Here is a 21,947-nt window from a genome sequence, read left to right as displayed (position 1 = left end):
CTCAGGCCCCCGGTGCCAGCCTGGCCCATGGCACAGAGGCTCCTCCTAGGGAAAAGCCAGTCAATCCCTGCTCGGTGTGAATGGTCGAGCCTCAACAGCCAGCAGCGCCCTGCCTTGCCCACAGCAGAGTGAACACAGCTTGCGTTTGAAAAGAACTTTATTTAAAATCAGCGATGATACAGACTGCCCCCGCTGTCACAGCACAAGGTCCCCGTGCCCTGGGCAGCCCCGGCTCACAGCAGTCCAGTGATTCCATATGGAAATACAACGCGTACAGATCTGCTCCTTCACGGCTAACAGGCAATTCAGTAACCTCAACCCATTTTGTTTTCTATGATATCTAGTGTAACCAGACTTAAAATTTGTCTTCTAAGAAATCTGGAGAAATCTTCCTTTAGCAACAGCGTGCACCAGCTGAGCAATTCCCACCACCTTTGTCACCACGCAGACAGCAGAGCCAGCAGGAGTCAGGGCCATCAGCAGGGAAATATGATCAATAGCAGCATTTTCCACGTGATCTCAAGTTACAGTCGTCTACAGAAGAAGGAACTGTGATCACCAGTAGGGAAGCAGTTAATTACTGAATCCATTGTTAAAAGAAATTGAGTTGAAGGCAGGTTTTACCTTAAATAGGATTAAATATATATTGCAAGACACACCACACTCTGCAGGAGCTGCACATACAGAAGCAGAACTGTGGGCAGGGAGGCAGCGTGTGTCCCCCCCCACACCCAATATTCCCACACAACATTGTCAAATTTAAAACTATCACCACTTGTTGAAAGTTGTCCAAGAAGTATTTACAGCACAGGCAGGGCCGGGAGAGGCTTGGGGAGCCGCAGGTCTGGCCAGGGTGCTCCCGCAGTCCACGGAGCTCCAGCGCTGGTCCTGCCAGAGCAGCTGCTGCCCGGCCGTGCCAGCTCCTCACACCCCTCTACCCCTACACAGACAAGCGTTTGGCGTGGATTAGGACAAAGCTACAGGCGGTGCCGTGGCGTGGGCACGGCGAGCACTGCCCATGCTGCAGTGGGCCCGCCCGGCGCACACGGGAGGATGCACGGCGGGGTCGGAGCAAGAGAGGCTCCTCGGGAACGTGCTGCACAGTCGGGCTCCAGCCTCTACAGGAATCCTGGCTTCCAGCGTCAAATAAAGCCATTTCCAGCTATACAGCGAGGGTGGCACTGATCTGGGACCGGTGTTTAAACAGATGCCAGTTCCTACGGACCTACGTCGCGTATAGCTCCACGTATTACAGAGACCAGGCCGGATCTTCAGCGAATAAGTAGGTCCACGATTGTAGATCAACAACAGACTTTTATTGCTTTATACATGTGGTGCTGTTCAAGGCACTGTGGCACGGGCTAGAAAACTCGGAATGACTCGTGAAGGGACCTGGAATGCGACACGGCCGGAGCCGCGCGCCGCTCCTCGGCAGCTGCCGCGGCGGCCGGGGCCGGCGGGCCATGGCCCGACACCGGCCCCTCACATGCCCATCCGGATGCTCTGGATGATCTGGAAGATAGCTGCAAGAGAGCGGAGAGGGGAGCGCTCGCCGGGCAGCGCCAGCAGCGGGCTCGCGGCCCCGAGGGGCAGCGCCCGGACCGGAGGGGCAGTACCGGGCCCCGAGGGGCAGCACCGGGCCCGGAGAGGCAATGCCCGGCCCGGAAGGGCAATGCCCGGCCCGAGCCGCCGCCGGACCCGTCCGCCCGCGCGCGGCCGCTCACCTGATCCGCAGACCACGAAGATGAAGAGAGCCAACAGCCAGGGCCCGACCGACGCCTTCTCCTCCGGGGCCGTTCTCTGCGAGCACAGCACCGCCGTCAGCGCGGCCCGGCCCGGCCCCGCCACCCCCGCCCGTGCCCGCCCGGCTCGGCCCGGCCCCGCGCACCGAGGTCTTGGCGACGTTCCCCCGCTGGGTGATGTTCTTGCTGTGCTTCTCGTTGGCCATGCGGATGCGCTGCTTGGCCACCATGTCCGCGCTCGGCCCGGTCCGGTCCGGCCCGGCCGCCGCTGCCGCGTCAGCACCGCGCGCGCCGCACGCCGGGAGCGCGCCGGGGGCGGGGCCCGCGCGCGCCAACCCGCGCGCGCGCCCCGGGCCCCGCCCCGCCCGGTAACGTGGCGCGCGCTGCGGCCGCTTCGCCGCCGCCGCCCCGGAACCGGAAACACCGCTCCGCCCGCGCCCTAAGATGGCGCCGCCCACGCCGCTGCTCGCAGGTGCGTCTGGCCCGGGCCCGGGGCCGGTGCGCGGGAGATGGCAGCCGAGTTGGGGTGGGGTGGCCCGGGGCCCCTCCGGTGCCCGTCGGTTTCCGCCGCGCGGTCCTCCCCGGCGTGCGCTGCCGCGGCGTGGCCAAGTCCGGCCCCGGTCGTGGAGTTCTTGGCGGTGCCGGCCCCGGCGCTGGTCAGGGCTCGCCGGGCCCTGTGCTCGCTGGGCCAGGGCGAGCGGCGGCGCCCCAGGGGAGGCCCCGGTCCTGCCCCGAGCAGCCGCCCCGCCGCCGGCTCCCTCGCCCCGCGGAGCCCTCGTGGCCCCGTGTCGCGGATTCGTTCTCCGGCCGCGGGTGGTTCACTCGCGGGTACCGGGGCGTGCGGGCAGCCGCTGCCGTGTCCGCTGCGCTCCGCGGGCTTTGGCTGCCGCTTCTCGAGAGGCGTGTTCCCTTTCCGTGTCTCACTTTTTAAACTCCCTCAACATAAGGGATGCGTATTGTCCTTTTCTGTATTTTTGAGCTTTAAACACGAGCCCGTTAACCCGCGCTCGGGCCCGTGGGGGCGGCAGTTGCTCGTGTGGATTTTTGGCTGCTCACTGCCGTCTGTTGTGAGTTTGGATCGTAACGGGGAGCGTGACGGGAGGGCTGGAGAACACGGTCCTGGGGCACACCTCAGGTGTGTTAGGGGTTCCCTTAGGGTCTCTGGGGGCTGTGCCGTGCGTGAACCCTGTACAATTGTACTCGGGCGTGAGAAGAGCTGCTCTCCTGTGAGGCTGTGGCTGCCCACCCTGGGGCACATCCTGCACAGGGATGGCAGCTCCAGGGCCGCGTCCCGGCTGTGTCTGGGAATTTCCTTGTAGCAAGGCTGGGAAACACTGTGCATGGCTCAGGGTTCACAAGTTAGAAAATCACCTGCTTTTCCAATTTCCTGCATTTGAAATGAGTTGTTTGTTTCCCCTGCAGTGAGAGGCTCTGAGGGGCTCTACATGGTGAATGGGCCCCCCAGCTTCACTGAGAGCGTGGCATTCCAAAGGTACTGCTGGCACTGGCACTAAAGAAATTGCTTTCTGAAAAGTAAGGGTAGACTGTGGGATTGAAAAATGTGTGAGTATAAGTGAGTTCAGAGCACCGATGGCTTGGAAGGCTTTGCACTTGCCTGAGCTCTTGCTGCCAGGTGACAGTCCCTGGGCAGGGGTAGCAGGGGCTGCACTGTGACACAGGGCTCCTCAGGAGCACGGCAGGAAAGCTCTTGGGTTGGTTTTTGTTGAGAAAACCTTAACTATGGTGCTGTTGGGTACTTATGTACGTTTCTCATTTCTTTAGGGATTCTGGAAAAAATTGCAAAGCTGTTGCTTTTAGCAAAGATGGCTCCCTCTTTGCCTGGTGCAATGGAGAAAAGTGGGTGCATTTTATTATCTTATGTTTAGCTTGTATGAAATGTAATCAGTTATGCCTTATTTACTCTTGTCTGTGTAAAGATGATTGCTGTTAATGCAAGTACACTTGAAATGGATTTTATCAGATGAAATATTTTGTGTTCTTGGTGCAGCCGTGATGCACCCATTCCCATGCAGTCTGGTATGCTCTCTTTTATTTGGTTGTTTTTTTATTCATGGCTCCCAGTACCTGGTCTCTGGGATTAATCTATTAGTAGAGTGCACAGAAAATAATGAGTCTATTCACCTTGTGAACATTACAATACAAGGTTCCTTTTTTATAGGTCAGGTGCATTATAGAGTTCAATCTCATATTTAGAGCTTATGTGTTGCATACAAAAATACATATTATGTTTTGACCAGTGGTTTCTGTCAGGCTTGGGTGTCTGGTTTTAAAATGTGCTCTTGGGAAAATTTTGTAAAAACAAGGGGGGCAGGGGAAGCTCTTCCAATTTTGTTCCATTGGCCAAATTTGGAGCAGATCTAGAAGAGTCAAAGACTTGAACAATTCTCTCAGCATTAATTAACTATTGTAAGCATGTTTTATTGAAATAGCATCTTTTGGTTCCAGAGTCAATGTTTTTAACGTCACCAGAGCTGAGTTACTGCATTCCTTTGATCTCCCAAAGACAGTTTGCCTTGAATTCTCGCCAAAGAATAACGTTCTGGCAACGTGGCAGGCCTATGCAAGTGAGTATTGTACCAGCTGGGGGGGCTTTGTGCCAGCTGGGAGGCTTTGAGGCCACGTGTGCTGGCCAAATGAGCAGTGCAGGAAGGCGCAGGAGGTTGTGTGGGCAGTCAGGAGCACAGTGCAGAGGGAGGGATGCCTCTGAGAGCAGCGGGTGTGGGCCGTGCTCACCCACGCTCTGTCAGTGCCCGTGCTCACAGTCCCTCTGTCACTCAGGCATGTCTTTCCTGAGCTTTGGGAAGTGGTCCTGGTGCCGTGTGCCCTGCAGGCAGCTCCTGTTCTTGGGTAGGCAAGGGACATGGTGTGCTGTCCTGGAGAGTTGTGTCCTGCCTGGGGCCCGTGGCTGGAGGGTTCTTCGTGTCCAGAGCTTTATTCCTGCTCTGCATCCCTGGGGGGTTAGAGATCCTGGTTCGGAGAGCTGCGGTCCTGCCTGAGGCACAGACAGTGTGAATGCTGCCTTGGGAGGGAAGAGCTGGGCAAGGCTGGGCCTTGGGAGCTGGCCAGGCTGTGGGGACACTGGGAGCTGGGACAGGCTGTAGGGTAAGAGAACATCACAAGCTGTGAGCTGCTCTGGGGCTGCTGTGAGTCACTGACAGCAGCAGGCGAGCTGGGCTAGCCTGGGTAAGGAGGAGAGTACAGACAGCTTAAAAGCAGCAGAGCCGTTTTGCATGGCTTGCAGAGAGAGCAGCAGTGACTACAGCGGAAGGGACAAAATCACCTCATTCCTGTGAGAGCAAAACACTGGAGTGGAGAACATGCCTCCGTTGTTTGCCCTGAGGATGGTTTTGGGTTTGGATTAAAGAGCTGTGCAGGTGTTGGTTGCAGCCTTGCAGTGGGGAGTAGAAACCCTGCACTCCAAATATGAGTTCTTTATGCAAGCAGGCTGAGGTTAATAGGTGCAGCAATCAGCATTCATGGGTTTGGTCCCTCGGGGGCAGAAGCTGCATGCTTTCGAGATGTTCATGCAGAACCATGAGGTGGGATGCTGGGGTGAAGCAGATTTAAGCCTCAAATACCACTATGTTTTTTTGCAGCTGCTAAGGATGGCACAGCCGGGGTGCCCAACCTGCAGCTCCATGATCTGAGAACTGGAAAATGCTTAAAGTCTTTTGTGCAGAAAAAGATGCAGAACTGGTAAATAAGCCTTCCAGATGCTAATTGTTTACAAAGAAATGTGGTTTTCAAAATCTGATCCAGGTAAATGGAGCTGTTAGTGTGGTGTTGGCTTTCAAAGCAATGCCCGCTGCTAACTGAAAGCCAGAGTCTGTGCCTGTGAGTGCCTGTGTGTAGTTTATTGTAAATTCACTCTCACTTTGCACCACAGAGGAAAGCTGAGCAGACAATAACTAAGTCCACTTGTATATTTTTGCTATGCAGATGTCATTTATCCACATTAAATGTATCATGTTTGAACATTGTGGGTTCACAGTAGAGGGAAAAAACAATCCTGGAGTGCTAATGATGAGCGTCATTTCGTGTTTCTGACTTTCCCCTTGATGTGCAGGTGTCCTTGCTGGGCAGAGGATGAAAGTATTTGTGCCAGAAATGTGAACAATGAGGTGCACTTCTTTGAAAACAACAACTTCAGTATGCGAGTATTTCTCTACATTTAATTCCCTCTATAAACGCTGCTTCGTTTGAGGGGTGGTTTTTGTTTTCAGGTTTTTCTTTGTTTCTTCATTTGCTTGCCTTTTATTTTAAATACTGCCTACATTTTATTTCAGTTTGGAATTCAGAATCATTATTTCACTTTCTTATTTATCTTTTCACTGACTGACATGATGTGAAATGCATCTGATTCTCAGTAAAAAAGGCCTTATTCTATATTGTTACTCATTTAATGAGATCCGTGAAATTGTTTTGTAGAAAACGTGATCTGCCATTACTTCCTTGGGTTGTGCATATTCTGTCAATAGATTGCTAAAAATGGCTCATTAAAAAATTGGTGGCAAAAATGAAATAGTGAAGCCTGAAGATTTTTACCACAGAGATTTACTGTTGGTGATAGAATATTTGGAGTCGATAGGTGTTTAAAAGGGAAAGGGGAAGAAAAAAGCAGAAAGATAAAAACTAATTAGAACAAAAATGTAAAGGAGTGAAGAGAAAACTGAGGGGAGAACAGCAGCATGTGATTTTACTTTTGTATTTAGTTTTGCATTCTTTGTTTTGTTTTAAATATAAAGTTGATAGAAGAATTAGGGCTACAAGAGGTTCAGTTTCCTGAGAATTAGCCCTGGTGATGTTAATCAAGCTGTGGGAAGCATGGAATGTCAGCCTCAGCAGGATGTGTGCTGGCAGTGCGCATTGCTGGCTGCAGTGGAGCTGTGGGGTGATGCTGTTGCCGTCAGTTGTGCTGAGCCCTGAGCAGCCTGTTGGGAAGAGTTATCCCATGGAGGTGTGAGGGGAGAGCCCCTGCCCCTGTGTGATGGCACCTGAATGTGACTGAAGCCAGCACAGATGAGGTGAAGAAGATCTGCTTCAAACACAGGCTGCATTCACCTTGGGTTCAGAGGCTTCCTTTGCTTTTTGAACTTCCAGATACTAAGTGCTGAGTTTCAGGCATAGGCTTGATTAAAGCTGGTTTTGTAGGTGAAATGGGAAAATAATAGTTGTTTGCCTAGAAAAAGAGATCCTTTGTGATTCTCTTTACTGGTCTGCGTTATGCAGGATACAGCCCCACAGCAGGATGTGGTTAGGACATCCAGGTAACATGGTTTGTCATTAACATCAGACATCTGTGGCCTTTTTCTTGGCAGATACCATTGCAAACAAGCTGCATTTGCAGAAGGTCAGTGATTTTGTGCTGTCCCCAGGAGCACAGCCAACCAAGGTACTTCTGATCCAGCTTCCAACCTTTTTTTTTTTTGTTTTCTTAAAAAAAAAAACGCACTGTGATTTTAGTACTAGTGTAACTATTTTAGTAACTATGCCCCAGCTACCAAGGCTTTAACCCGCAGTGAAATCTCATGGCTGTTTCAGGTTGCTGTTTATGTCCCAGGCAGCAAAGGTGCTCCATCCTTTGTCAGGCTCTACCAGTACCCCAACTTCGGGGGCCCGCAGTCAGCACTAGCCAACAAAAGCTTCTTTAAAGCTGACAAGGTGACAATGCTGTGGAACAAAAAAGGTATAGCAGCTGTGTACTGACACTTTTATATTGTGCTCGTTTGGCATTGACTTTGTTTGCTGTGTGGGGTTTGTGTTTAGTTTGCATATGTTGATAAATCCTGAGGGCGGCCATTAATGCTTTGCTGAGGTGCATTTCTGCACACCCTGGAGTCCTCAGCACTTATCCTGTGACTTTCATCATTTTTTGTGTTGTACTTGAAAATATTCCATACATGCTGGTAAAGTTTTCAGTTGAATGACAAATTCCTATATAATTTTGCATTCTGTGTCGATAATGAAATTGGATTGTAAACATAACAACAGTTCATGTGATGATATGATCTTAACCTGTAGAATTATCTGTATGCATACATATGATAACTGGGGTGAGCTGAGAGGCCTCTGCGCTTTGTTGTTTGTTAGCAATGAGCTGTTTCAGAATGGTTTTGTACAAATCATTTTCCTTCAACCCACATAGTTTGGAATGTAAAGGAAGGTGTTGAAACCATGCTTGGGGACTGTGAGAGACAGCAAAGATTGTTGCTTGAGACATTTTGGGGTGCGTGTGTCTGTGGGAAGGGGCAGGCTGGGCCTTGCCCTGGTGAGACAGTGCCCTGCTCTGCACCCCCCAAGCTTTGGATAACAGATGTGCATACATAAGATGTTGAAGAAATGTTTCAGTCAAGGATTGATCAGGATGTTTGGTTTCTGCCATAGTTTAATTTTTTTTAATAGCCGCAAAGGATGTTCACTTGCTTGTGATCTAACAGTAAATGTATAGAGAAAGGAATGTATTCAGTGCTTTTGTGTTCGCATTTAGGAAAAACTCAGTTCAAAAGAGACCGATACCACACAAGCGCCCAGTAGGAGCTCATAGCAGAGCTGGTTTTGCTCAGTCAGGTGTTTAGTGCAGCGGCTGCCGTGGTTTGCAGCAGCTGCGCTGCAGTAACTGTGTGTGTTCGCAGCCACGGCCGTGCTGGTGGTTGCCAGCACCGAGGTGGACAAGAGCGGTGCCTCGTACTACGGCGAGCAGACGCTGCACTACCTGGCGGCCAGCGGGGAGAGCGCCGTGGTGCAGCTGCGTGAGTACGGGCGGGGCCGGGCGGGGCGGGGCTATGCGGGGCGGGGCTATGCGGGGCGGGGCTATGCGGGGCGGGGCTATGCGGGGCGGGGCTATGCGGGGCGGGGCTATGCGGGGCGGGGCTATGCGGGGCGGGGCTATGCGGGGCCGGGCTATGCGGGGCGGGGCTATGCGGGGCGGGGCTATGCGGGGCGGGGCTATGCGGGGCGGGGCTATGCGGGGCGGGGCTATGCGGGGCGGGGCTATGCGGGGCGGGGCTATGCGGGGCGGGGCCGGGCCAGGCTCCGCTGCCCTGCAGCTCCTGCCTCTGCCAGGCTCCTTAGTCTCATGAAATGACCGTTAGAACAAAATCCTCTAAACAAAAAAATCCTTCACCTTTTTTTTTGTTGTTGTTTGTTGTTTGTTTTTTATCTCTGCAGGGGGATGTTGCTTTTTTCTGGGTTGGTGTGGAGTTTTTTTCAGTAGCTGGATTTTATTACCTATGATAGACTTACCATCTTGATGTCAGTGGCGTTCAGTTAATATATACATAAAGGTTCCAGTAAATACATACTGATAATTTGACTGGGAAGGTGTTCAGGTGCACAGGGAGGGAACTATACTCATTTTCTGAGAAAACACCTGGATAATGGAGCCAGGTTGATGTCTGAGAATCCATAACGGGCAGGAATGTGTGTAACCAAACTGAATAGTCCTACCTGCACTTAAACACATGCAAGATACTGCCCTCAGTGAGCCAGGGCAGAGTGACAGCAGTGTTTCGAAGTCTGTGGGAAAATAAAACTCCTTTATTTTGTATTGTAATACTGAAAGTGTTTTAAAACCTAAAAATGACATATTGGAGGGCAGCAGATGAATGTGCTTCATTCCAGTGTCTAGCTTTAACTGGAAATCCATGCCTGAACTTCTGCTGTGGGGGTCTTTTTTCCTTCTCTCAAGCTCTTGCTCTTGTGTGCAAACATCTGGCCTGCTTGGGATTGTAGAGGCTGGTTTGTTGGGAGTGCTTGGGAGCACTGGGGTTGGGGTGACGTGGACTACCTGTGCTGGAGGTGAATGTGACTTCCATAACAGTGCTGGCTGGGAGCATTTCCAGTTTGCCTTCTGCTGCAAAACTTGTGGATGAGTACTGTGCCCTGTTTCCCCTTGATAGTAACTCCCCTGGGGAAGGAGAATTGGGGTCATGACTCAGTATATAGAATCTCATGGGGAGTAGTTTGACCTAGCTTACAAGTAGAGCACTACTTGTTTAACTACATACCTACTAAAATGTTCTTTATTTCTACTGCATCTGTATTTAACAGGAAGTCTTTTCATTTAATTTAGCTATTCCTTTTCAAGGAAAAGTCCAAACTGATAAAAGCAAGTGCTGGCACTTGGACTGAGAGTGCCTGTGGAGTTGGATCATTTTTGAAGTGCAATTTTGAAGCTTTTTTCCACTCTGGCATTTGCAAAGGGCTTTTCATTTTCGACTAAGATGTGGTGCTGCTGCAGGCTCTGGCAGAGCTCTGAAGCCTGCATGGAGCTGTCCTCATCTCTCCAGCTGTTGCTGTCACCAAGTGTCATTTTCTGTCACCTCTGTAGCTGAGCTGCATTGGGTTAATGTCACTGAAAAGGTTTCGAAGGGGAATACAGTGTGATCCTTGTTTGTAAAGATAATGAGACTTCAGAGTGACAACAGACATGAACCATTTAACTCAGTTTGAACATCTTGGGTCAAGTCTGAATTTAAGGATTCAGTAATGCATTTGGCATTTATCTGAACTATAGGTGAATATACCCAGATGATGAAAAGTTATATGGTTTGTATTTACCTCTGGGTATTTTACCTCAGTTTTCATCACTAATTCATTATTCTTCAGTATATCCTAATGTTCCAACCCCCAGAATAGCTTCTAACAGTAGCAAGTTTTGATCGTTACATGTAAGGCCATTTTTGTGTGCTCACCCACATTAAAGTCTGAGTTATGAAATATTGTGCATGGGCATGGTCCAAAGATAAGTCACTATTGCTTACCTTTACAAAGCTGAACTACACAATATTTCTTAGATTAAAAGAAGAGAAGCTATTATCCAGCTGGTATAAAACTCCTGTTTTTGCAGGTTTCCAGTGGGACAATTTGAGAAGGCCCTGAGGTCATACTTGAGGAAAAAAAAAAACGGAATTTTTTTACATGTCAAGCTATGCTTACTGTTAAAGTGTTGGTGCTGGCCGTACAGAGGTAATTTGGAATGACTGCAGTTGTTGTTGCAAACTGTAACTAAAGTTATCAGAAGATACAAGGTTGTTTTTCCCTCTGTTGTTAGCAGAATTAATTTTCACCGTCCATAATTAGAATACATCATTTTAGCAAAGCATGAAGAGTCACTATGGATTTTATTTTGGCTTGCTCTGAAAAAACAGTGTCTCCCAACAGCTGCATGTTCTTCCTTTTCCTTTAGCCAAAAACGGCCCTATTTACGATGTTGCCTGGAGCCCAAATTCTGTCGAGTTCTGCGCTGTGTATGGTTTCATGCCCGCCAAAGCCACGGTTTTTAACCTGAAGTGTGACCCCGTGTTTGATTTTGGCACCGGGCCTCGCAATGCTGCCTACTACAGCCCCCACGGACACATCCTGGTGCTGGCAGGGTTTGGGAACCTCAGGGGACAGATGGAAGTGTGGGACGTTAAGAACTACAAGCTGATTTCCAAGCCGGTGGCCTCGGATTCCACGTACTTCGCGTGGTGTCCCGACGGGGAGCACATCGTGACGGCCACGTGCGCCCCGCGGCTGCGCGTCGGCAACGGCTACAAGATCTGGCACTACACGGGCTCCGTGCTGCACGCCCACGAGGTGCCGGCGGACCAGGAGATGTGGCAGGTGTTCTGGCAGCCCTTCCTGGACGGCGTGTTCCCCGAGAGAGCGGTGCGGTACCAGGCGGCGCCCGGCGAGCCGCCCCGCGCCGCGCCCGGCCCCGCGCAGGCGTACCGCCCGCCCGCCCTGCGCCACCGGCCCGCCGCGAGCTCCAAGCTGGTGAGTGCCGCTGCCCCGGGGCTCTGCCCGCCCGCTCGCGGCTCCTTGGAGCTTGGCCTGCCATCCGCGTGCTTTTGAGAGGAGCCTGAGAGCAGCAGCCAGGCTGGCAGCACTGCGGGGGCTCGGAGGGGTTTTGGTGACCTCCTTTGGCACTCTGCTCACAGTTTGCAAGAATGTATGCTAGAAAGCTCTCATCTCTTTGGCCCAAACACTGTCCTTTCGCAAAGCGTTTGCAACCTTCTATAATACTCTTTGCAACATGCACTGGAACACTAAACTCATGTGCTGAAATTGAGTACTCTGGTTAGGAAAGAAGCCTCTGATCTGGGTGACTTGACCCTGCCAGTTCTGACCCCAGCCAGCCTGGGGCTTGAATAGCCTCCCAACAGCCATTCTTTCTTGGGTTTTTTGTTTTTAATGAGGTAAATGTACTTACTGGAGATTGGATCATTAGCAAGTCAGCTGCAGCTTAAACACATTTCAGTACAGTGATCTGCTTGTATAATTAGTTTCTTTCTGAAGGTTTCCAGAGTAGGCTCAGTAGAACTAATTCCATGTAACAGCTGCACCCTTAGTGTTTGGGTCCTGGAAAGCTTTGATTTTGAGCCTGGTGCTTTGCAGGAGACTGTGAGCAGTCTGTTGTTAGCCATGCTGAGGGCTGCTCTCACAGACCATCCCTGAGCAGAGGGAGTAGGGAAAAGATACAGTCAGCAAAATAATTCTCCTTACTTATATGGGCAAAAAGTTTTGTCACACGCATTAAAAAAATACAGTTCCACAGTTGAGAGTTATCTTAAAAACACCAAACAGCCCCCTTTCTCAGCCCTCACTGCCTCCCAAGTCCCCTCCCAGCACTCAGCCTTCCTCTCTGGTCATCAGGAGTTTGAACTACAAAGCTGTCAGCAACAGCAAAATGCCAGGCTTCAGTCATTTTGTGATTGGTTATTCTTCTTGGATTTTGTTTCCTTCCTGAGATAGAAAACAGTGATTTTGTTTACTTACTGGAAAACTGTGAAATCATTGGGGCACACGGGGTAGTCCCATGCATACTCTAGTGGATGAGTTTGAAACACTTTTCACCTTTCTTTGGCTGTTCCAAGGAGTGTGTACTTTTTCCTCCACTTTCTTTTTTCTTTTTTCTTTCTTTTTTCTTTCATCTTTGCATATGATGTTGTCTGAGGTAGATTTTGGGGTTTCTGTGCCAACATGGAATGTGGGGTTTTAACCATTTTGCATGTCCCGCAGCATGAAGATGAGCCACCCCAGAACATGAAACCCCAGCTGGGAGGCAGTGATAAGCCAGTGTCTAAAATAGCTCTCAAAAATCAGAGGAAGCACGAAGCTAAGAAAGCTGCTAAACAGGTACTGCAAAAGTCGTTGTTGTAAGAATCACGTTAATTAGCTTCCCCAAAGGCAGTGGTCAGTCTTATGTGGCAGTGTGGGAAGGGCAGCAGAGTTTAACCAGAGAAGAGCAGCTACAGAAGGGTGATTCAGTAGTAACAGCTTTGCTGAGTCGCTGCAAATGTTAGCTAAAATCAGTGTGGAGACAAGGTGATTCTGGCTCCTCACATCCTGCAGAATGTGGTTTGGTTTTAGGTAGGAGGGAGGAACAGGTGGGTGCTTTGTGTTCCCTGCAGGTCAAGGCTGAGGTGTGTATTTAGGGCAGACCAGAGACAGCCTGTCTGTCAATTCTGGACTTACTGTTCATTGACTAGGTAGATAAAAGTCAGCTTATGGTATTAGCCTTCCAATTACTACAAACCTCTGCCACAATAATTTCTTTAAATGCTATTTAAAAAAATTTCTAGCACTGCTTTTGAGCCCTTTCTTTTTGCTTCACAGACAATGACCCAGTCTGCTTTGTAAAATATTTGTGTATGTATTTGTCGTATCACCCTTAAACTGGTGTTTCCCTGTGCTGTGTGTGGTTGGGACCTTGAGGAAGTAGAAATTAAACAAGAAACAGCATGTGAGCTGTTCCACATAAGCCTTTGTCCATGGAAGGCAGATCAATAGATAATGCAGTACCTCAGAGCAAGTCATCCTGGATTTTGGAATACGTCCAGCAAACTGGGGAAAGAAGGAATATTAAATGGATCCTCTAAAGTGATTAAAGACATTTTTCATTCTCTTTGTAATCAAAGGTATTTTCTATATTGTGTTTATGTGTCTACAGGAGGCCAAAGCTGATGTGCCCCAAGGCCCTGCCCAGGTCAGAACCCCACAGAATGCCCTACAGAACACTGTGCCAGCCATGACAACGGGAGATCCTGAAGTGGATAAGAAGATAAAGAATTTGAAAAAGGTGCAAAGAGATTCTTAGATTTCTAACAGACAGTATTCCTCCAAGGGCTGGTCTGTCAGACCTAGTGCAAGTGTAAGGTGAGCTGAGTCCAGGAGCATGCAGGAACCTTCACGGAATTGTCCCAGATTTGTACCCCCCTCCCTTTGCCCTCCCACCTGTGCAGCCATCGTGTGCCAGGGCTCCTGAAGGTCCCATCAGAGGTGGCAGCACAGGGAGGAGTTTCTAAAGCTGACCCTCAGGAACGCTGTGGAGGTGCAGCCAGTCCCAGCTGAGGGTCAGGGTGCCCTGGCAGGTGTTGGTGCTCAGACGGGAGCTCTGTGCCTTCTGTGGGTGTTGGGACCTGCATCTGCCAAGGGAGCAGTGCCCTTGTGGCCTGAGTGCAAAGTTTACTGCCAGTCCTGAGAATTCTTGCATTAAATAATTCCAGAACAGGAATTGTTAAGTTCTGGCTAGAGAATCTTTCCCATTTATCTTGCTGCCTCCTGCTGCTCATAGTCTCTGGATTAACTTTCCAGGCTTTTTGAGGAGAATGTGTGGTGAAGAGGGATGGTGATGGAGTAATTCCCAGTTTTGGATCTAGCCCTTCAGTGAGACAATGCCTGGTGTTTGTTTCTGGGATGAAGTACTGCTGTTCCTAAGTTCTATTCCTGAAAGAAATGTGGGTTGTGGGTGGGAAATTCTGGGTGAAGCCTCTGTAGATGGTCAAGGGATTGTGCTTTCCATAGAGACCTGCCTCCAGACACATCAGCAACTTGTAAGATTTATTTTCTGTTGTTGTTTCACCAATATTTTTGTTTGTTTGTTTGTTTGTTTCAGAAACTAAAGGCAATTGAGCAGCTGAAAGAACAGGCAGCTGCTGGCAAACAGCTGGAGAAGAATCAGGTATGATTGAGATCTGTACAATTTATTCCAGGTTCATTTTATAATAAGCTACATCTATGACATTTTCTGCTCTAGGTGGAGAAGATTCAGAAAGAAGCTGCTCTCCTTAAGGAACTGGAAGACCTAGAACTGGGTGTTTAAATCTTCCTCGAGCTCCAGTGTGGTGCTATCACAAAGTTCATGCAAAATGTAGTTTCGTTAAACATTTCAGCAGATGACCAAGGGTTCGACAGTCCACAGATTTGCTGCTCATTTGCCTTTAAAAAAGAGTTTTCCTAAAGATTTGTGCACATAAAGCCGTAAGCAAGTGATGAGTATCCGTCAGCCAGTTCTGCTGCTGTTCCAACAAGAAATGCGCTCCTTTTCTGAGAACATACTGCCTAGATCAGATTTTTTTTCCTTATTTGGGTGGGAGAAGGGAAGGCGACAAAGACATTTGATAGCTTTATTATATTTAAGAAGAGATGCGATCTTTATGCGATGACGGGCTGTAGATGAAATAAAGAGCATTTATAACAGCGAGCTGTCGAGCGCTGTGTGCCCGCCAGGGGGCGCCAGGGGGCGGGGCTCCGGCCTTGGCTCCGCCCCGCCGCGCGCGTGACCTTGGCGAGGCGGCGCGCGCGCGGTGCCTCAGCGGCGGCGGCGGCGGCGGCGAGATGCGAGCGGCGGGGCTGCGGCGGCTGCTGCTGCTGCTGCTGCTGCTGGCGGGGCTGGCGGCGGCACCGGGCGGCGGCGGCGCCGCGGCGGCGGAGCAGGGCGGGCTGCCGGCGAAGAAGCTGCGCATGGCGTACGCCACCGGGCCGCTGCTCAAGTTTCAGATCTGGTGAGGGGCGCCCGCCAAGATGGCGGCGGCCAAAATGGCGGCGTCCGCCGGGCCGTCGCTTCTCCCTGCCTCGTTCCTTTTTCTTCCCTTCTTTTCCCTCAGCGCTGCGGCGGCCTCGCTCGCTCTTGTCCGTGGAGGGGCCTCCCCCAGGGCCAGGGGCCGCCTCGCCCCAGGCGACCTGTCGGGGTGCTCGGCCTTGTTGGAGCGTGGGAGGCGGCGCCGGGCCGCGGGCGGCGGCTCTTTCAGTGGGTCCCGCTCTATGGCCACCCGCCATAAAATCGCGCTTTTCGGGCCCTTTAATGCCGTGTATGGCGTTGTGCTAGTGCGGGACTAGCGTTTGGGAGGAACCGATGTCTTAGTAATGGCTGTAATGTACTGTGTTGGTGCAGTGCCCGTATTGCAGTCGGTGCGTTGGGGCACCTTTGCACCATTCCGGCGGTGTTGCCGATGGTGTCAGCAGCTCCGAGCAGGTTCAGGCAGCCCCGGAGCAGCACGGAGCCCGTTGGCAGGGCGAAAAAAGCTCCGCAGGCCCGGAGCACTCGTCACTCCGGTTCCCGGCCGTCGGGGTGCGCAGGGCCCGGTGGAGGCCGGAGCCGAGCTTGGGCGGGCCCTGCGGGTCCTCGAGGCACCGCAGAAACTCTCAGCGGAAAGTGCCGCGTTCGGGGTCTTCGGCGGTTTACCGCAGTTTTATAGAGGGGGCTGCCGAAAGGCGAGGCGGAGGACAGCTCGGGAATATTTAATATTTAACTCCTGCAGTTCCCGTGTCGTGCTGACGTAGAGATGGCGCTGGGAGAGACATTGCCTGTCTGGACAGTCCCAGAGAGGGATTCAGACGGCTCTATGTGAAGACTTTTTCAGCACAGAGCAAGGGATTGCTTACATTGAGTTCCTAAATTAATCGTAACTTAACAGATTTTTACAAGGAAAGCGAGTGATTTGATGCTTAAGTGGGTATTTCCAGAGCTCTGTGTCTGCTGGGATGTGGAGCAAATCAGTGTCACACCCAGGGTTTACCTGTTGGGATTTGTGATGTGTAATTTCACTGCAGATGAGGTTTTCTCTGAGCCATAAAAAATGTGAGTTCTGTTTTAGCTAGGCGGGGTTCTGAGGAGGGTGAGTGCTGCTGAGCAGCGCGGCCCTGGAGCTGAGGTGACCGTGCTGTCTGTGTTCAGTGTCTCCTGAGGCTACAGGCGGGTGTTTGAGGAGTACATGCGGGTCATCAGCCAGCGGTACCCAGACATCCGAATCGAAGGGGAGAACTACCTTCCTCAACCTATCTATAGGTGAGCGTGTGCCTCCTACTGTGTGCTCTCTGTCTGCTTTCCACTGCTAAACATATGCACTTACACTGAAACAATACTGAAAATGTCATCTTGAGGGGATTTTCTACTGCGATTACATACAGGGATGCTTGTATGATTTTCTTGTATGTGATTTTCTGCCTTCCAGGTAGCTGCCTTAGTTTTCCATACAAGTATCACTATCCGTATATCTGTATGATGAGGCCTGTCATATCCAACCTAAAATAAATTACATAACTTGTTTTTGAAATAGTGAATTTTCCTAGCTTTTCTTCATGCTGTATCTGGACATAAATTCAGTTTGTTGCTCAGGCTTATGCACTTAGTGACAAATGCCTGTAATGGATTCAAGGACACAGAGGAAGGGAAAGTTCAGTGTTAACATCTGAATCAGGGAGAGCTCAGCTCAGGTTAGGGGCTGCCGGAATGGCCTTTGGTGCAGCTGTGGGGGGAAGCCCAAAGAAATTCAGAAGAAGGCAGAACAGTGTCATTCCTGTTACTTAAAGCAGTGTGCCCACGCTGGAGAGTGATGCCATAGTTACTGGGTGGCTCCTGGAGCGCTCGTTGGCCCGGTTTCTGGCAGGGTTGTGGTGGTGGGAGGCTGCGGGGCGCAGTGCCTCCGTGTGGGCTGGCTCTGGGGAGTTGCACATCACTGGGAAATGCTCCACAGGAAGGGTGCCCGTCAGTGTAATATGGAGCAGCTTTAGAAACTGAATCTGTTATCCAGGCATAAAGGCAAAGTCCTATTTGAAGTTTGAAGTCTGCTGAGGAGCAAAATAATCTCTCTGTGGTTTACAGGAAGGTAGCTTTCTGGGGTGCTGTGCAGAAGCAGGGCCTTATTGGAGGTGTTGTTATGTGTGTTGCTTTTTTGTTTTGTTGGTTTGACTTGGTTTGGGTTTTTTTTACAGTGAGATAAACTTTGGAAAGTTTTGTACTTCCCTGAAACATTTGATTGTACTGTCTCCTAGTGATGTGAATTACAGTTGTGTATGGTGAAGTAGGAACTGAACCTTTCAGTCACTGCTGTGTGTTGTCTCCAACAGGCACATAGCATCCTTCCTGTCTGTCTTCAAACTAGTATTAATTGGCTTAATCATTGTTGGCAAGGACCCGTTTGCTTTCTTTGGCATGCAAGCTCCAAGCATCTGGCAGTGGGGCCAGGAAAACAAGGTAAAGGACATACTTCTTTTAATCTGAAAAAGCAGCTTCAAAGTTACTTCATGAGGGTGCACTCTGGGTCCCTCAGTTCTGACTGATTTACCTTTCATATGCTGCAGCCTTACGGTAGAATAATTCTTACCAATTGTGCTTTATGCTTTTGACAAAGCCAGATGTGCTTCTGTGATCTCTTTCCAGGCTGCTGCTACTGCAGAGGGGCAGCTGAGGTTAAAGTGCTGACAAAGACAATAAAAGAGTTCTTTATTTTTTAGGGCTCAAGAAGAACATTTCAAGCCAATATTGTTGATGTTAAAATTACCATTTCCCTTCTCTGTTGTCTCATAATGGTTTTGCAGTTGATGCTTCCATCAGACTCCTGATAGATTAGGCAGCAATTAGAAGGGCGTTAGAGAAATGAAGTTGAAATGTTGTGGGTGTTTTCGGAGAGCAGACTGGCATGACGTTGTGGGAGAATATTCCCATGCGTCAGTACTGATGATGCCAGTAGATTCAGTGTTTTGTACTCTGATTTAGAGTAATCTTGTTCTAGATTTATTCCACTAAACTAAACTAATTTACAGACCTTCATGCTGAGCTGCCCAGTGCCCTGGGTCTCTCACTGGCCAGTTTGCATGCCCAGAAGCTGTAATATTTCCATTTGAATTAAATGGGCCAACTGCATGCCTGGCTGGACTGGCTGCAGTGCGTGGCTGCTGTCCCTGTGCCAGGTTCTGTGGTGTTGCAGTGACTTGTGTGAGTGTGCCTGTGAACTGGAAAAGGAAATTAGAGAGATGCTGGTGGTGAGGGAGGAGCTGCACTGCTGAAGATGCTGTCCTTTCCTCCTTAGTCACCCATGCACAGAGAAGATTCCAGATGAAGGCTTGGAGGTGTGCAGGAGGGTCCTGTGCACGTGACTTGCCTTGCTCTGCTGTTTGTGGCTGGGCCCTAGGCTCTGTGATCTGGAGATTGCTGTGACAGTGACAGGCTGTGTCTGGGGACAGTGGAGTTCCCATGTCACACTGCCAGCCCCCTGCAGCTGCCTGTGCTGGGTCCAGAGGGGTGCAGAGGGCTGCGAGTTGGCTGGGGTTGGAGCTGGCTTGGTGCTTTTCTGGGGGAGGCAAGGTGCAGTTTGTAAAAGGAGGAAGGGGAGGTGTCTGTAGATGGGAACATTCCTTGAGCAATGACAGGGAGTTCAGAGGCAGCTGTGGACAACAGCAGGTGTGCCTGACATGGCTGAGGTCTGTGTGGGTCTCTGTTCCCTTCCAGGTGTACGCCTGCATGATGGTCTTCTTCCTGAGCAACATGATTGAGAACCAGTGTATGTCCACTGGGGCTTTTGAAATCACTTTGAATGGTGAGCTGAGACTTTGTTTGAGGGGTGTCACATATGTGAGGGCTGTGGGGTGTGGAGAATGAGGCATGATGTCAATAAATTTATGTCCCAAATGTGATATGTGGACATTGCCATCCATTTGGATCTTCAGGTGTTGCCTATCAGAATAAATCATGAAAATCATAGAAGTCTTATAAAGCAATTTATACAGATGTCAGATATTCTAGAACAGGTCTGTAAAAACTTTCTCAGAGGGATATTTGGTGCCTTGAAATAACTGTGTTATATTCTTTCTTTGTGTGTGATGGGCATTAAATAAGAAATCATCAGCTAGGGGCATGTACTTTCCAATTAGATGCTTTTCCTGTCTGTTCTGCAGCATGCTTTAGCTTTGGAATCCTAAAGAATCCATTACTATTGCCGGATTATCAGTACTGATGGACAACAGTACTGATTTTTCAGGTAGAGGGGAATGTCAGTGGATATTCTGCACCTCTCCATCAATATGATACACTTCTAAATGGAAGCATTAGACACTCTGCTCTCCTAGTTGGGCTAGGATTCAGCATAGCCAGAGGTTGGAAGCATTGTTGATTCAGATGCTTTCCTCAACATAGATCAGTACCAGCTCAGACAGTTTCCTGGCGCTTTTCAATTCCGTGTTTACAGCACATCTGCCTGTTTTCTGATGCTCCCAGTGTAATGGTGTTTCTCTCCCGTGTGTGTTCTGCACTAGATGTCCCAGTGTGGTCTAAGCTGGAGTCTGGCCACCTCCCCTCCATGCAGCAGCTTGTACAGATCCTTGATAACGAGATGAAGCTCAATGTGCACATGGAGTCAATGCCCCATCATCGATCATAGCCCCATCGATCAGCACTGAAACTTCTCGTAAGTCTCCTCCAGTGCGTTTGCCCACATAAGACAGGCACACTGGAGACTGGATTTTAGGATTGTGTGTTTGTTCAGTTAAATGTTTTCCTGGAGAACCAGCTCCCATGATGTTAAACTGCCACATGTGGTGTCACAGAGGCTGTTTGGGTGGGAGGTTTTGGGATGTAGCTCATTCTGCCTGTCTCAGAGCAGGAAGCTGGCATTCCATGAGGCAGGAAAATGTGTGTTACTACAGGCAGAAAGCCTCATGTCAGTGAAACTGTGGTGCAGGCCTAATGTCAGTGAAACTGCTTTGTGCGTTACAATAGCCTCTGTCCTGGGGCTTGAGGTCTCCCTGGCTTTTAACCCAGTTGAATTCCAGAGCCTTGGGGAACAGGATGCTGTCTATTCCTTGCTTAACCCTGGAGAGCAGAACAATGTCATGCTCTGGTGTCCTGCCCTGTTCCTCTGCATTGCACGTCCCTGTGTCACCTGTGGCTTTCAAAATGCATGGCTTACGATTCCCCATCCTGGGGCTGGCTCAGTGCAGGTGTGCTGCTGTGCTGCAGGACTGTAACCCAGGTGTCTCTCCGCAGGCATTGGGTGGTGGTTCCCGGGCCACGTGGTGCAGACCCATGAAGGCCTGCACTGAAGACAGCTGCTGTTGGTGCAGGCTGGATGCCTCTCTTGCAGCCACGTTGTGCCTCCTGGACAAACACTCAATGAGCCCTGTTTCAGTGCTGGCCAGTCCACACTGCACAGCCACGAGTGCAATAATACTGTATAGTTTTTTTAAGACTTCATTCGACCAGTTCATAGATCAGCAATGCAGGCATTACTAATGGTAACTTATTTTATATTCATGTTTCACACTATGGCAGATTGAGTTGAAACCTAATTTTTCCTTGGAAAAAGAGAAGTTTGTTTAATCTGTTGTATTTTATATGAATTTATGTTCTTTTTGTAGTTTAAAATGAAGTTATAGGAGTGTCTGATATTGTCCTAAACTGTTGAGTAATTGATAGCTGTCTATCAAATCTCTTTAATGTGGTTAAAACAGGTTTGTATATTTTTCAAAATCTATGGCAGAGTCGAACAGTGCATTATATACTGAATTATATAAGCAAAATTATATGCAGAATTGTTACATCACTTGGTGACTTCAGTGAAAATTAAGATCAGCTGCTCTTTAATCATGTGGACCAGCTCCAGCAGTTCTTCCTTGGCCATTTGAGAGATGAGCTGGGCCATCCTGCTGTCCTGAACAGAACCCAAGAACATTAATTGAAATAAAGAGTTCCCATTTCCTGTGTGAAGTACCTTGTTTGTCACCGATGGACATTCTTGGAACTGCAATGGAAAAACTGCATAAAAAGCCAACTTTCCAAAGTTACTGACCTTGTATTTGTCCTGTGTAAGCCCCTAAGAACCTCCAGTGTGGGGAGGGGCACATGGGGCATGGTCTTATCCTTCAGGCACCTGCCACAGTTCAGGTGTGGCCTCCCTGAGGGAAGTTGGCCAGGTGAACCCCTAGTTTCAAAGGCAGCTCTGAGAGGCTGACTGCGGCACCATGAGCCTCTAAACACCCACTGACAGCTCTGTGTTTGCAGTGCTTGAACCAGAGCCCGTCCCAGGCTGCAGCTGGTGCTCCCTGGGCCAAGCATAGGTGATTGCTTTGGGCACTCTGAGGGCATTTGTCGCTCTCTGCGCAGGGAACCACCTTGCCTTGTACCTGCAGCTGGCTGAGCTGCCG

General features: G+C 50.0%; 3 protein-coding genes across 3 annotated transcripts; 2 read left to right on the top strand and 1 right to left on the bottom strand.

Annotated features, from left to right (window-relative positions):
• Positions 1–139: 139 nt before the first annotated feature.
• SERP1 (stress associated endoplasmic reticulum protein 1) lies at positions 140–2,054 on the bottom strand. Its single transcript, XM_058812180.1, has 3 exons — positions 1,889–2,054; positions 1,725–1,800; positions 140–1,523 (listed from the first exon to the last, which is right to left on the bottom strand). The coding sequence occupies exons 1-3, from the start codon at positions 1,970–1,972 to the stop codon at positions 1,483–1,485; spliced, it is 201 nt and encodes a 66-aa protein (XP_058668163.1). The 5' UTR covers positions 1,973–2,054; the 3' UTR covers positions 140–1,482.
• Positions 2,055–2,186: 132 nt separating this feature from the next.
• On the top strand, positions 2,187–15,207 carry EIF2A (eukaryotic translation initiation factor 2A). The gene is made up of 14 exons (XM_058812283.1): positions 2,187–2,214; positions 3,165–3,234; positions 3,525–3,599; positions 4,209–4,327; positions 5,360–5,459; positions 5,830–5,912; positions 7,082–7,155; positions 7,305–7,449; positions 8,396–8,512; positions 10,951–11,522; positions 12,768–12,884; positions 13,699–13,827; positions 14,644–14,709; positions 14,785–15,207. Exons 1-14 carry the CDS (start codon positions 2,187–2,189, stop codon positions 14,848–14,850), a joined length of 1,761 nt encoding a protein of 586 aa, XP_058668266.1. The 3' UTR covers positions 14,851–15,207.
• A 132-nt stretch (positions 15,208–15,339) lies between these two features.
• On the top strand, positions 15,340–21,513 carry SELENOT (selenoprotein T). The gene is made up of 6 exons (XM_058812186.1): positions 15,340–15,532; positions 16,705–16,815; positions 17,877–18,003; positions 19,258–19,345; positions 20,061–20,212; positions 20,791–21,513. Exons 1-5 carry the CDS (start codon positions 15,366–15,368, stop codon positions 20,183–20,185), a joined length of 618 nt encoding a protein of 205 aa, XP_058668169.1. The 5' UTR covers positions 15,340–15,365; the 3' UTR covers positions 20,186–20,212; positions 20,791–21,513.
• The last annotated feature ends 434 nt before the right edge of the window (positions 21,514–21,947 follow it).

Source organism: Ammospiza caudacuta, chromosome 11, assembly GCF_027887145.1.
Source record: "Ammospiza caudacuta isolate bAmmCau1 chromosome 11, bAmmCau1.pri, whole genome shotgun sequence".
Taxonomy (NCBI): Eukaryota; Metazoa; Chordata; class Aves; order Passeriformes; family Passerellidae; genus Ammospiza; species Ammospiza caudacuta.
This window is presented reverse-complemented; position numbering and strand designations above follow the sequence as displayed.

What these genes read in the sequence shown, in the direction of transcription:
- SERP1 (XM_058812180.1), bottom strand. Translation starts at nt 1,972, where the DNA reads ATGGTGGCCAAGCAGCGCATCCGCATGGCCAACGAGAAGCACAGCAAG. An exon ending in GGAACGTCGCCAAGACCTCG is followed by an intron (nt 1,801 to 1,888) that starts GTGCGCGGGGCC and finishes CTGTGCTCGCAG; the next exon opens with AGAACGGCCCCGGAGGAGAA. An exon ending in CTTCGTGGTCTGCGGATCAG is followed by an intron (nt 1,524 to 1,724) that starts GTGAGCGGCCGC and finishes GCTCTCTTGCAG; the next exon opens with CTATCTTCCAGATCATCCAG.
- EIF2A (XM_058812283.1), top strand. Translation starts at nt 2,187, where the DNA reads ATGGCGCCGCCCACGCCGCTGCTCGCAG. An exon ending in GCCTGGTGCAATGGAGAAAA is followed by an intron (nt 3,600 to 4,208) that starts GTGGGTGCATTT and finishes TTTTGGTTCCAG; the next exon opens with AGTCAATGTTTTTAACGTCA. An exon ending in AATGCTGTGGAACAAAAAAG is followed by an intron (nt 7,450 to 8,395) that starts GTATAGCAGCTG and finishes GTGTGTTCGCAG; the next exon opens with CCACGGCCGTGCTGGTGGTT.